The sequence below is a fragment of the Rhodnius prolixus genome, unplaced genomic scaffold (genome assembly GCF_049639745.1).
Source record: "Rhodnius prolixus isolate KJV_2025 unplaced genomic scaffold, Rpr scaffold_5, whole genome shotgun sequence".
Lineage (NCBI taxonomy): Eukaryota > Metazoa > Arthropoda > Insecta > Hemiptera > Reduviidae > Rhodnius > Rhodnius prolixus.
In genome coordinates this window covers 20,036,924-20,050,805 of record NW_027411624.1, presented here as the reverse complement: position 1 = coordinate 20,050,805, position 13,882 = coordinate 20,036,924, and the positions used below count along the sequence as shown (strand labels likewise).

The window sequence follows — 13,882 nt, the reverse complement described above, 5'->3', positions numbered from 1 at the left end:
AAAAGTCAAACTAAAAGCACTCTTATTGCTTGTTAAACTAAATGTTTGATTTTTTTTTTTTTTAAATGCTTAATTAGGATATAAAGAAATTTAATGAAGTTAAATTTATAGTTTTTCCTCTCAAAGCAATAACCTCTCCAATCGTTCGCCACTCTTAGAAAGAATAATGTACCGAGACCATAGCAACTATGTTTGGTAACCAAATCCTTGGTTACCACTTTAGTTTATGATATAAGTTTTAACTGTATTTTCCGGTAGTATTTCTGTATTTAAGATTTTTGTTTCAAATTATTTATTATCTAATTTTTAAGTTTTAGGCTAAACAAAAAAAAAGGTAGTAATTTGTGAAATTATGAAGAAATTAATTGTGGAAGAGAGTATGTACCTTTTAAATCAGTTTTCGAATTGTGCAAGTAGTTTTTATGATTATTATTTTACTAAACATTTAAATTCCAGCATATCCTAGAAATGATATTGGGAAAAATATGATTTACAATAAAATGAAAAGCCATTATAGAAGAGTATCTAGTGCTAAGGCAAAAGTGGATTCAAATTTACCTAGACCACCAAAAATTGTGTTACCATTGTTAGTCAAAACATATTATACTTATTATTTACATATTTTTTTTTTTATATATATAACTGCATATATATGTTAACATATGTTAACGTCAATTATTTTAGATCTCGCGAAATTTGTGACGTTGTTGATAGAAACTACTACCCTTACAATCACTTTCCAAAACATAGAAGATGTCTGAAGGTAAATAGCTTTATCACCAAAAAAAAAAAATTTTCAATTTATAAACTTTTAAAAATTGTCCTAAAAATTGAAAACATCACTAACCAACAAGATTTGATTGTAGAAGTAATTGTAAGTACTGCACACAATAATTTTGTTGCAAAAAAGACTTGTTAACAAACAGTACAATTTTGGCATATGACATATAATCTCCTTTCTAAAAACATATATTTTTCTTTAGCGAATAAATCTAATTTGTAATTAAAGGGGAAAAATATTAAGAAACAACCAAATTTGATAAGTTAAATTTGTGTCAATCTTTTTCTTCTGTTTTTCTAAACTCGACTATGAGAAAACATTCCCGATTTTTTTAATTATTATTGTTTTTTTTTTTAGGAATTAGAAAACCACGAATTTCTATTTAAGCCACTAATATTATCAACAAATACTGAATCCAAGTTGAAGACATTAGGAAGTGTTTACCATCCGCCAGTTAGAACACCACGTCGTACAAAAAGTCGAGAAAGTAATCGATTAAAACAAGAAGAAACAAATCAGGTAAATAGATCATAATTACTTACAAGTAATTATTTGTATTACAAGCAATAAGTTGTAATAGGAGAAAGTCATTTGTCTTTGACTCTAAAATAACTACCAAAGAAATAGTATCTTGCAAAGTTTGCATCCTGACTATATAAAAAAAACTTAGCTCCTCATTGGTTAATTCGAAAATTTGTGAATTTTTATCAATTTTTCTCTTTTGAAGACTATTGCTAAGTCAAATCCAAGGTTATTCTAAATTAGAAACGAAATTTCAGTCCATTTTAAATTACTGATTTTGATTAAGAAACTAGTATTTAATTTTAGATTTTAATTATGCGAATTCCTTAAATAATTGTTCTGTTTCCATGAATAAGATGTAAATGCGTTGCTTACCCTAAAGTATAAGAAACTATACTCATAAATATAATGAGTTTATTTGCTAAACTTATTTATAGTCTGGTAATGAAAGTAATAACTTAGCCGAAGTAGATGATACCAACGAAACTAAGGAACTGGAAGAACAAAGGACAGTAATTGAAAACATTCCAGTAGTTACTAAAAAAGAGATGTTCGCCCAAACAGAACACTTTCAAAAGCAATCATTAAGTTACAGGTGATGTTTTAATATTTAATATGTTCTAATGTTTAATATTTTCAATTAATTTCTAAGTATTTATTTTCTATTACCGTTAAAACTGCACAAAAGAGTGATTTTGCAGAAGTAGTTATTTTTTGTTGTTGTCATTTGCTATTCCAACTAGATTGGGGAATGTAAAGGTATAAGTTATGTATCTATACAGTAGAAGCTAGGTTGCAAGTTGTTTGTCGAAGTGTCCAGCAACATTGCTTAAAACTGAACTTAAAAATATGAACTAAATAAATAAATAGTATTAATAATTAGATGCTCATTACCAAAACCATCCATGTGCAAAATACAAAGAAATATCTGAGGCAGAAAATTCTGCCGGCAGTCAGGTATTTAACTGTTGATATCAAGATTGATATAAGATTACTTATTATTATTATTATTTTTTATACTACGCCTTCACGGTCAATGGCTACTTCGGCCATGCGACGTCTATCTATTTTTTTTTTTTTTTTTTTTTTTTGCGTGGGTCCGTGAGTATATTGTCCCGGACATCCTGCAGTTGGGAGCATGCTAGCAGATGCGGACGATTCATAACATCTCCTCCACAAAGCACACAGATACTACTGTCCTTAATGCCAATTCAGTGGAGATGCTTCTGAAGGTAATCATGCCCCGTCAATAATCTAAAGCATGCCACAGCTGTTGATCTAGGCAGATCGGTGGGGAATCTTCCTTTGATATTTCCAAGCACCTCCCACTGCTTCCCTTGTGCTTTTCCCCTTTGTTCTTCGGCCATCTTAGATCGAAATCGGAGCCGGTTCTTTCTCTTAGCAGTTCTAAGCGACAGCGGGGCCTTGAACTGAACTTGATTTGCCCTCTCTTTTGCCAATCTGTCAGCTTCTTCGTTGCCCTGGTGTCCAACATGACTCGGGATCCACTGCATTACAACTTGCTTCCCTTGCGAAAGTAATCTATCTATGAGAGCCCTGCATTTCTTTCTAATGATGTTGTTTTTATCATCATAGCCGGTTACTGCTGAAATAGCTGCTTGGGAATCCACAAGTAAAGCAGTCTTGCAAATGTCCCTTTTAGCTACCTCTTCCAACGCTATGGCAATGGCGTGCAGTTCTGCATCAAAATTTGATGCTAACTTTCCAACAGGAACACTCAATTGGAACTGCACTTAGTAGACTCCTGCGCCAGCATTGCGGTTTGCACCATCGGTGTAAACATGCTCCCAAGGCGGAGAAGGGAAAACATTATTTATTGTTTCCAGGGCAAACAATTTTAATTCATGCGGGGATTACTTATTATTAGAGTATGTGATTTATCTTTTTATCAATCCAAGTGAAAGGACTCAGCAACAGAAAACTGTAGTATTGATTTAACTACTAGAGAAATAACAATACTTTTTTTATTTCTTTCTTTAATAGCAACACTTCTTCTTCTTCTTCTTCTTGGCACTACAGTCCATGAAGGACCTTGGCCGCCTCAATAATGCTGTGCCATTCATCCCTCTCTTGGGCCGCTTTTCTCCATCTTCTTACGCCCAAAACTCTTAGATCCTGCTCTACAGTGTCGAGCCATTTCACCCGGGGCCTCCCTCTCCTTCTATCCCCTCCTGGATGTCCAAGAAAGAGTTTTTGTGGCTATTCTTTCCTCCCCCATTCGTTCCAAGTGACCCAACCATCTAATTCTTCCTTGCTTGATAAGGCCAACTGGATCAGCATAAAGGTCACTGACTTCCTTGTTGGTCCTTATCCTCCATCTATCCCCTTCCTGAATGGGGCCATATATCCTTCTCAAATTTTTTTTCTCTCCCAGACACTGAGAAAGCGTGTATTCTTCTTAGTAAGAGCCCACTTTTCGTTCCCGTACATCATACTAGGTCGCAAAATCGTCTTTTAAGTATGCAAATTTGGCTTCTCTCGACAGAGTTCTAAAGCGCAAAACTTCCGTGTGCTTCGTGAGCCGAGGCTTACTTGACCCGCTACGCTGTCTCCAGTACAGTGTCTCGAACACAACAAATACTAGTTTTTTCTTTATTGACTTCCAGTCCCAGCTTATTTACCACACTCAAACTCCTCGAAAGTACCCGCCAACGCAGCTTTACTTTGTCACTTTTAATAGCAATTCTACCATTTAAAAGGAAGTAGTAATATTAGGTATTCCAATCGCACAGGTTTTTCGTTGTTGTCTTTTCGCCGATAAAAATCAGTTTTAATGGAGGCTTGAGTAAATTAAAAAAAATATTGGTATGTGTGGATGTGATCAGCATAAACCAAAAACAGAAAAGTTAAAATTTCAATTTATTTTTAATTTTTGTTTTGTTTAACTTTTTCAAAACGCTTCAACATTTTTTTTCCTAACTTTTTGAGCTCTATGCAAAGTTTTTTAACTTTTATTTGAAACATTTTCGAAGAAAAAAGCTACTTTAGGTAGGTAAATTCACTATTTATTTATCTTATTTACAGTATTTTACAAATTGAAAGTAGTGTTTCAGTTATTAGAACTATTTTATAAATAATTATAGTAAAAAAACTTTTAATTTTAAGACAAATCGTTTCTTAAAATCTCCTTAACAAAAACTTACAGTTTAAAAAGTTAATGCAGTAAAATTACTTAAATAATATCAATGAAGTATGAATGAAATGTTGGTTACCTGCTGATTTGTGTGCATTTTGGCGTTTAATCAACCCTTATACTTAACATTTTAAACTGTAAGTTTTTGTTAAGGAGATTTTTGTACCTTTTGGATAGATTTATTTATAGTTTTATAGAGGGTTGCAAACAATAACATATTTACACAGCATAAACATTTATGAATATATCCTCCCTCTCCTGGCTCTGCGTATAGTTAGCCTTTAGATCCTGAAACATAAGTAACTCCGACGGACCCCTCATCCTTTCTCACCTGGGCTTGGGACCGGCTTGGCGGACTTAGTCCGTCAGTTAGTTTAGTCACATATAAAAAATAAAACTACAACGCATATATAATATCATAAAGTAAGAGCAGACCATCGCTTTACTGTTATGTAGGGGAGCCCTAACCCTTTCATCCTCCCAAATTTTATCAATTCGAGCTAAGAATTCGTAACTCCCCTCCCAAATATGCACAGCGTCGAGACCTCTAAAATGCAAATCTACATATATAAAATTTTGAATAATATGACTATAATAGAAGAATTCATGAAAATCGGTTCACGCGTTGATAATTTGAAACGATTGCTATACTTCCCCTTAACAAGTGTAAAAGCAGACCGTCGCTTTATTGTTATAAAGGGGAGCCTTAACCCTAACATCCTACCAAATTTTATCAAAATCAGGCCAAGATTTACAGAGTAATTAGTAATAATAATTTTGGAAGGGGCCTTACATAAAGGGGGCTAACTCCTCTCTCATTCGATGTACAGCGTCGAGACCCCCAAAAGGCACATCTACATAAAATTCCGAATTGAATGACACCTCATTTATGAAAATCGGTTCACGCGTTTAGGCACTACGCAGTTTACAAAAAAGGTAACAACAACAACAACAACAACAAGAACAAGAACAACCATTTTTGAAAAAGCCGTTTTTGCTCATTTTCAGCAACTTTTTTCTCGAAATCTATTATATCTATGTTGTTGCAAAAAAATTACAGTTGTAAAGGAGGATTTGCCCTGCATTTTAAAGAAAATTTGGGAATTTTATCTTTTATAGAAAAAGAGAAAAAAATTGTCAAAGTTGGGAGTTTTTGAACGTTACGCTTTTTCGTGCAGTTTTTGATGATCAACCCTTATACAACTGTCCTGCCGAACAGTTTTAATAATTATAGTAAAAAAACTTTTAATTTCAAGACAAATCGTTTCTTAAAATAATAACTGCATTGCCAATCCGAAGTCAATTTGACTCCAAAATAAAAAAGGAATGATCTCTTGTTTCCCCACATCTCATAGCTATCCCGAAATGCTCTTAGATATGCTATCCCCACACACTCTCACCATTTGATAGTCACGAGCTGAAGATCATGGAATTCTTAGTTTCTTTTTGCAGATTAGTTTACTTGAATCAAAAGAGTCATTTTGACTCCAGATTGGCATTACACGTAAATATATCGGAGTCATTTCGACTCCTGATTGGCAATATAAGTAGATTTTCTGTTATTAACTTGACTCCAGATTATTGCCTAAATGCTTATTTGATATATTTACATAATTTTCATAGAAAGTATCAAGGCAAAAAAAAAAAGCCTCTTTCTAGAATTGATTTTCTGTCCGAATTGCAGCAAAAACTTGCAGCGAATTGGGTATTTTCCGATCCGTATCAACAGCGCACAGTAATTGAAAAAATAGTGAATGTAATTAAAAATAATGAAAAAGCCCCTGATCAGAAGGCAGTCTAATCAGGGCTCTAGAAAATACTGAAATTACTGCGATCCTAAGTTGAAGTTAATTCCTTCTGAGTGAAATGTTAAAGCCGATTTGAGGACAAAATTTGTTTTTTCGTTCTTAATTCCTATTCTTTCTCATCCTTTAATGCAAATTTAATTATTAAAATTGAAATCAATATAAAAAAAAGATAAAAATAAATTATGGAGTCATTTTGACTCCACAATAACTGACTAAGTTCGAGCAATGGCAATGCAGTGTTAATAAAGTAAATGGTTGTAAGGTTAACTTAGAAGTATTTTAATTGTAACGCACAGCCTCGTTACCAATAAGTAATTGCCTCAAATGAAAATCATTTGATTATTTCTGTAACGACTAAGTGACATTTGTATGGAATATTGAAACGTTTTAGATCAATTACTTCACTTTAAGAACTCTCTGAGAATAAGAACATCATTCTGAGTAACACTAGTCACATGAACTCATTATTAATAAAGTTCTCTAGTGGACCCCTGATTTGGGGACTTGCTCACATAGAAGCTTTAGAAAAATGTCACTTGAACTATTATAAAAGCCTTCTGCGTCTGCACACAAATACCTCGAATTATATTGTTCGTCTCGAGACCGGCTCAGTCCACATTAGTTGGTACGTGTTAAAGTATAGTTTACTATGGTACCTCAAATTACTTAATACTAGTAGCGATAGATACCCTAGAGCATGCCTAGATAAAATGTTGTCCTGCACGCAGGGAAGTGAAAATATTTGTTCCCGAAAGTCTGCTAAGTACAATTGGGTTGTACGATTGAAAGATTTATTAGATCAGTTTGATGAGTCTAGCCTGCTGGGAATATCTGACCCTAAAGTTTTCTCACGAATGATTTCTCCAACTTTGGAAAAATATAGACACTTTCTTGTGAATCAGGATTTGGATAGACTACATAGCTCCACTTGTAGTATTTTTTACCCTCAAGTATTCAACCATAGCTCGATCCCGCAACAATATCTCCTTACTCAATTACCCATTTCATTCACACGTTTATTTGCTCAACTTAGGACAATTAATAAATACACATTTTCATTAAAATTAAAAAATAGCGCTTACAGGATAGATTCAAACAGTAATTGCCTTTTATGTGGTAATGTTCTAAAAGAGGATTCGTACCACATATTCATGGTTTGTCCAGCATATTTTAGTATCCGTGAAAATTATCAGGACAGTGCTTCTTTCAGTTTACCTTTTGTGTTAACTCAGTGCAGTAGAGCTGCAATGAAATCTGTATTTTGTTATCTGTGTGAATGTTTCTCTTTAAGAGAGGAGTTAATAAGTTAAAAATTGATTTATGTTTTTTACTTTATTTCTTTTTTAATTACTTTGGTTTTATTTATCTTTTTACTTATTTCCAAGGTCTTAAAAAATACCATGAAATACCACAAAGGAGCTATTTCTTAGACCTATTTAAAGTGTTTCTTTCATTTTTTATTGTGCTTATGTTTGTAAATATTTATATTAATTTATGCTGTACCCAACTGTTTTTGAGACAGGACGTGAGTCCTATAAATCAAATAAATAAATAAATACTAAATACTAAATAAAGTTCTCTAGAGAACATTTTGTTTTTCTTTCATAAAATTGCAAGTTTGTTCAATTTTTAGTTCACTTTATTTTATTTGCACATTACACAGAGGAGGAATCAAATAATGTGTACAAATGAAGTTGGAGAATGAGATTTGATTTCTCCTGTACCCATTGAAAATGATTTTTAGAATTTGAATTCATGGCATTTTTAGCTAATCTATATATATAAAAATGAATGTGTGCCTGTTTGTTTGTTTGTACTCGATAGATTCAAAAACCATACATCCAATCGCCGTGAAAATTTGGGAAATTATTAGGTATATCCCCGGGAAGGTTTTTGCAACGTTTTTTTAAAATCATAGTTGGGGCTCTAGGTGCTCCCGAACAAATATCCCAAAAATATCAAAATAACATTTAATTAGTAATATTTGTTAAAAGTGTAACCATGAAAACCATGAAAAACAGTTTTTTGCAATTATTAATACGAGAATAAATTATACCGAAGATGGTGGAAAATCCATTAAACTAAAAGTACTCAACAATACTATTGATGTTGATAATCGTTGGGTAGTACCATATTCTCCATTACTACTAAAAACGTATAACGCACACATAAATGTTGGGTACTGCAATTCAGTGAAAGCGATAAAATATATTTGCAAATATGTGAACAAAGGAAGCGATATGGCAGTGTTTGGAGTGGAAAATACAACTGCATCTAACGATGAAGTCACCCAATATCAACTGGGACGCTACATAAGTAGCAATGAGGCCGTATGGCGTATTTTATCATTTTCCATTCATGAGCGATATCCAACGGTTGTTCATTTAGCAGAAAATGGACATCGTGTGTACTTTACATCAGAAAATGTACCTGCAAGAGCAATGTCACCACCTCCAACAACATTAACTGAATTTTTCACATTATGTAGAAATGCTACCTTTGCAAGGACACTACTGTACTCTGAAGTAGGGATAATTTTATTGTTAATTTTCATTTCGATGTATTGTATACATTTGATCATTAATAAATTATGTTTGAGGTATCAAAACTGCCTTTTTGTTAAACACAGCAACGTGTGAACGGGTACAGCTAGTTTATTTATAAAGATAAGTTGGCATTATTAAATTATATTTACACAATTAAACAATTACTCTGTATTTCAGGATTTGAACTGAATAATCTTTAAAGGATATGATTGTAATCAATAGCTTGTTTCAGTACAGGCCGCTAGATCCAAGTTCACTACATTTTTTAAAGGATATCACAGATGATATACTTAGGAAAGGAGTTTACACTGACGACTCTCTGGAAGCGGTATTCAACTATCATTTAAATCTTAATAAGCACAATCTTGATTTGGTGAGTTTATATAATGGGACATTTAAAGTATAATTTTAATGTAGCAATTTTTTTTTTGTCTTTTTTCTAGAAGGCAATGGAAAATGAATTGGATAGACTACGTGATGAAGTAGGCATGCAAAGACCTGGTCTACGAAATAGTGTACATTCAGATGAAGAAGCACTAGAAGCTTTAGATTCATTACAACTTGATCCAACATTTAAACAAGAAATTATAAATTCATTAAGATTACATAATGCTGAAAATTATCATAGTACAATTATAGAATCAGAAATTTATAATTTGCCATTAAGCCCTAAACCTTTAGAAATTACTGAAAAACAAAATTCTTTAGAAATTGTACAACCATCTAGTTTGGAAGAGCAACTTTTATTAACAGTTAATAATGTTATTGACAATAAAGAAGAAGAGCAAGAAGATGAGGTCGTTGAAGTGACTAGCACCACATCAGAAGTTAGTGATATAGAAGAAATAGAATTTGATAATACAAATTTTGTGGATAGTTTTGAAGATGAAGAACAAGAAGATAACGAGGAAAATGATAATCACTCAGCGACGATAAAGTCAATAACACAAAGTTTATGTGCTGTGAAAAGTAAGGCTGATTCACATAATGGTAATTCTGAAGAAGTAGAGGATAAAAATTCCGAGGGAGTACTTGATTCGGAAAATAATCAAGAAAGATCTGTGATATCAGAAATAAGAGAAAGTGATGATAAGGAAGAAATAGAAAGCGTTATGGAGTTGAAGACTATTAAAACAGAAGAAATATCTCAAGAGAAAGAAGATGAAGGTATCAAAACTAATACAAAAAGTATAGATGATTATTCTTCGATGAAAACTGATGTTAAAACAGAAATACCGAGCGATTTAGAATTTGGAACTGAAGATACAGCAGAAGAAGAAGAAGAAGAAGAAGTAGACGTAGACAAATCAGAAAATGAGGAAAAGTTAAGCAAGACTAAAGAATTGGCTGGATCTGAAAGTTCTAGTGATTTGTCCTCGATACACACAGAAGCTTCTGACAATTGACTTTCAAACTGCTAATGGGACACAATATATGCCACAAACATTTTTTTTAAAGAAAATGTGCAAAACTTAAAATCGTGATTTGTTGATGCCTCATCAAGAAAATCTATTTATAAAAAGTCTGTACGCTTAATGAATTATATGTAAATTGCTATGTGAGCAATAAACGATATTGTTATTTTATTTGTATAAATAATATTGTTAATTTTATAAGGTTTTTGTTTTTTCCATAAAAATCTATTTAGTTTCAATTTGAATTATACACCGAATTCTCTGAGTAAAGTACTTTGATATTTTTTAGCCCATTTATAGCTAAAAGCGTCCAGAACTAGTTTTTTTTTTAAATTATTTTACTTGAAGCAATACCATTTATAAAATATCGGCCGTTGTGGAGGAGGGATTCCAAATATAATTGAAATACCAAAGTAAAGCACCACATTATAGCCATTAAGAATTTGATATCAGATAAAAGCTTTGAAGAGCCCGAAATATATTAAATTAGGTAACAACATTTAACAGTTAATGTTACTAATTTTTTTCTCTGTTCACAGTATTATATATATATTAAAGATAGATAGTGTAATGTAATCTGAAGTATTATGAATGTTGTCATTGTAACACACTTCTTTAAATGTATCGTACAATACTTTCTTCAAAAGAATATATGCTAAAACGACAAAAAACAAAACAAAAAAATAAACAGTACCTTTAAAGTTTTGTTGGCCACCATCCAAAAGATTTATGCGTAAAATTATCGACTTACTTAGGATTGTCTGATAAATAGATGATGGGATAAAATCTAAATCAAAATTTTTACAAAAGATGGCAGAAATTGTATGTCATATCAAATATTAGTTACAAAACTCACCACTAGATCTCAGTAATTACAAGATCAACGTGTTAATTATACCCATTTCGACTAATAAAAAAGTTTAAGTAGAATTCAAAAAAAAAAATACTTTTTTTATATGAAGAATTATTTCATAATTACAGAAGCATTAAATTTTTATCGTTGGTATTATCCGTCGTAACATGAGTTTTTTTTTTTGTATCTTCGATCAATTTCGGACTTAAATGCATCATCAGAGATTAATTTATCAGTTTAGTAAACAGAATTTGACTTTGTTTTCTTCTTTTACTTACTTAGAGATTGATTAATTGCACTCAGCAAGTATAATGTGAAAAAAAATCAAATTGTTCTCCTAGTAAGTGCTGCATTCTAGTGGCATTTTTAGTACCTAAATAGAGTGCTAAGAACATAGAAATGGTTAAGTTGCTATAGAATAAGTGAAGTTATTTTTATAAGAATGAATACAAGGTAAGTTAGATAAAACAATTACTGCTACTTACTGTCTTTCATGTAAAATTTTTGAAATCGAGTTTTGCATTATATTTGCATTTGAATACTGTCAGAGTGCGAATAGGTGTTTTAAAAAAATGGGTGAACGGACACTCTTAATGTAATTCAAAAAAATATAAATAAATTATAAATGCGAATAATAATAAAAAAAAAAACGGAGCATTTAATCACTTTAAAAGTAGCAAACATTTAATCTGTAAGGTATCGACAGAAAATAATCCGGGAATTACTACTTTACACAGTTTTCTTACTTTAGCAGAGTACTTAAATGTAATTATTTTTCTTTAAACTTATTATGTGTACAGCAAAATTTTTTTTCACCAGCAAATCTTATTGGTTCGGTTAGAAGCTTTGATAAATTATAAAAATATAAACGGTTGTAACTAAGACCAGAAGAAACCGTCTCTGGTTCCTTAGTCATTAGAAATCATATATCCTTATCGCTTGATCTATCCGTTCTTAACTGGTAATTCCATTCAAAATCTCTACTTTTGCCACCAATCCTCGTGATCTCATTATGTTTTTTTTTTTAGCATGGCAATATTTTCTTTGCTTTCTGTGTTATTGAAGTTACTCTGCACGTACAACTGCCTGAACAAAAAAAATGGTATTTTGAAAAAGAATACTTTTTTAATAAATCTTTTATTTTGAACGTTAAAAATTTAAATTATGTAGTCGTTGTAACAATTAATTAATTTTATTGTAACTATTATTTACAATTTTTGGGCTAAGGAGGATGGTGTATCCACTATCGTATGACCCAAAGTTCACTCCTTCGCTAAATAGAATCATTTCAATATTTTAATGTAACATTCTATCGAAGGTTCTGGATTGACTAATATCTCTAAAAATTAATAAATGATGCAAAATACATGAGGAAATTCTAATAAAAACTACTTTCCGTTTAACCACGATTTTATTTTTTAAAAAAAGAAGAAATAAAAATTGTTTTTAAATTACATTCTAAATAAGAATAAGAATACAAAAACCTAATTTTCATTTCTAAATAAAATAAATAAAATGCAAGTCCTTTTTGTAAAAATTATTTACATTAGAGTAAATCAAAAGAAAAAGAAAAAAACATCTCTAAAGAATTCTCCTGAATGAATACGATATTATTATGTGAACATTTGGCACCAGGCAGTCCTTTTATTTATTTCTCATTTATAAAATTTCGCTGTGTAATTTACAAATTTTTTAACTTTAACCACGATATTTAGGTAACTTAACTTATTAAATATTGGAGTGTCCTTTTTTGTTTTGTTTTAATAATAATAATAAGTTAATAAAAAGGCTTTTCGAACAAATGTTTGTTCACTCATTTCTAAACATTGATGTTTTGGTAGAAATTATCAACTACGCAGTAGCTAAAATTATTTACAAAATTTTATTTACAATTTTCTTTTTTTTATTCACTTTATTTACAACACGCAATAAAATTATTGTCCATTAAAAAACAAACTTGCCTACATATAAAAAGGCATTTTGTTTTTAAACTTTAGCCGAATACTATACCCGCAAACATCTTACGTTATTGACGCTTATCGATTTGGGGAAGTAGATAACTTTGGGTCAATATTGCTGGGATGGTGAGTCTCGTTGGTCAGCGCGTAAATATTGCTGCTGTTGTTGTTGCGATGGTGATTCTCTTTGGTCTGGACGTATGGTATATTGTTGTTGTGGATTTGGTGATTCTTGACTGCTACGGCCATACTGTTGTGGATTCGGAGATTCACGTAGATATGGCGGTGGTGGTTGTGTAGGTATGCCTAGTTCATCTTGTCTCTGTTGTTGTTGTTGTTGCTGCTGCTGCTGCTGCTGTTGATGCTGGTGATGTTGTTGCTGTTGAAGTTGTTGTTGCTGTTGCTGTTGTTGTTGCTGCTGCTGTTGATGACCTGGTGGTGGCTGTTGCATTGGATTATAGGCTATTGGTTTCGGCACTGGTGCATAATTGGCTGCTCCTCTAGGTTGCATTGGACCGTTACTAGTTTGATACGAACCATATGGAGGTTCTTCTTGTTGCTGCTGTGGTGGTTGCTGTTGTTGTCTTTGGCCATAGATTGACTCTGGTCGCCCAGGCAGTTTTCTATAGATTCGGTCACCTACAAATTTAAACAGCATTAGTAATCAATTGTTGAAGACTTGTATTCTATTTTATTTGAACAGGGCTAAAAGTTTTTGGGTTTTGCAAACAATAAAATCTAAGTTTTTGCCTTTTTAACAAACCTTAAAGTAAACAAGCCTTTTTAACAAACAAGCTGGGGCGCAAACGTCTTGAGCTGATGGACAATGTCATATGCAATTAGAG

At 31.9% G+C, this 13,882-nt stretch overlaps 2 protein-coding genes across 6 annotated transcripts in view; one reads left to right on the top strand and one right to left on the bottom strand.

The window, feature by feature from the left end:
- Nucleotides 1-37: 37 nt before the first annotated feature.
- On the top strand, nucleotides 38-10,427 carry LOC141458863 (uncharacterized). Of its 5 annotated transcripts, none has more exons than XM_074137413.1 (7): nucleotides 38-377; nucleotides 457-586; nucleotides 685-874; nucleotides 1,139-1,300; nucleotides 1,741-1,898; nucleotides 9,049-9,184; nucleotides 9,258-10,427. In XM_074137413.1, the coding sequence occupies exons 1-7, from the start codon at nucleotides 353-355 to the stop codon at nucleotides 10,215-10,217; spliced, it is 1,761 nt and encodes a 586-aa protein (XP_073993514.1). In that variant the 5' UTR covers nucleotides 38-352; the 3' UTR covers nucleotides 10,218-10,427. The 5 variants fall into 5 exon arrangements, with proteins under 5 accessions (XP_073993514.1, XP_073993516.1, XP_073993513.1 ...); XM_074137415.1 differs by having other exon boundaries at nucleotides 40-377; nucleotides 9,049-9,139; XM_074137412.1 differs by having other exon boundaries at nucleotides 42-377; nucleotides 9,255-10,427.
- A 2,416-nt stretch (nucleotides 10,428-12,843) lies between these two features.
- Nucleotides 12,844-13,882, bottom strand: part of LOC141458858 (neurogenic protein big brain-like) — a 194,572-nt gene continuing 193,533 nt past the window's right edge. Inside the window, exon 8 of the mRNA XM_074137402.1 lies at nucleotides 12,844-13,676. Within this exon, the coding sequence (XP_073993503.1) occupies nucleotides 13,147-13,676 (530 nt within the window). The 3' untranslated portion in view covers nucleotides 12,844-13,146. The remainder of the gene's footprint in view (nucleotides 13,677-13,882) is intronic.

Bases quoted from the DNA above. Each gene is read 5' to 3' on its own strand.
- LOC141458863 (XM_074137412.1), top strand. From the start codon at position 353: ATGAAGAAATTAATTGTGGAAGAGA. The intron at 587-684 runs GTTAGTCAAAAC...CAATTATTTTAG, and splicing joins CCAAAAATTGTGTTACCATT to ATCTCGCGAAATTTGTGACG. The intron at 1,899-9,048 runs GTGATGTTTTAA...GTTTCAGTACAG, and splicing joins AAGCAATCATTAAGTTACAG to GCCGCTAGATCCAAGTTCAC.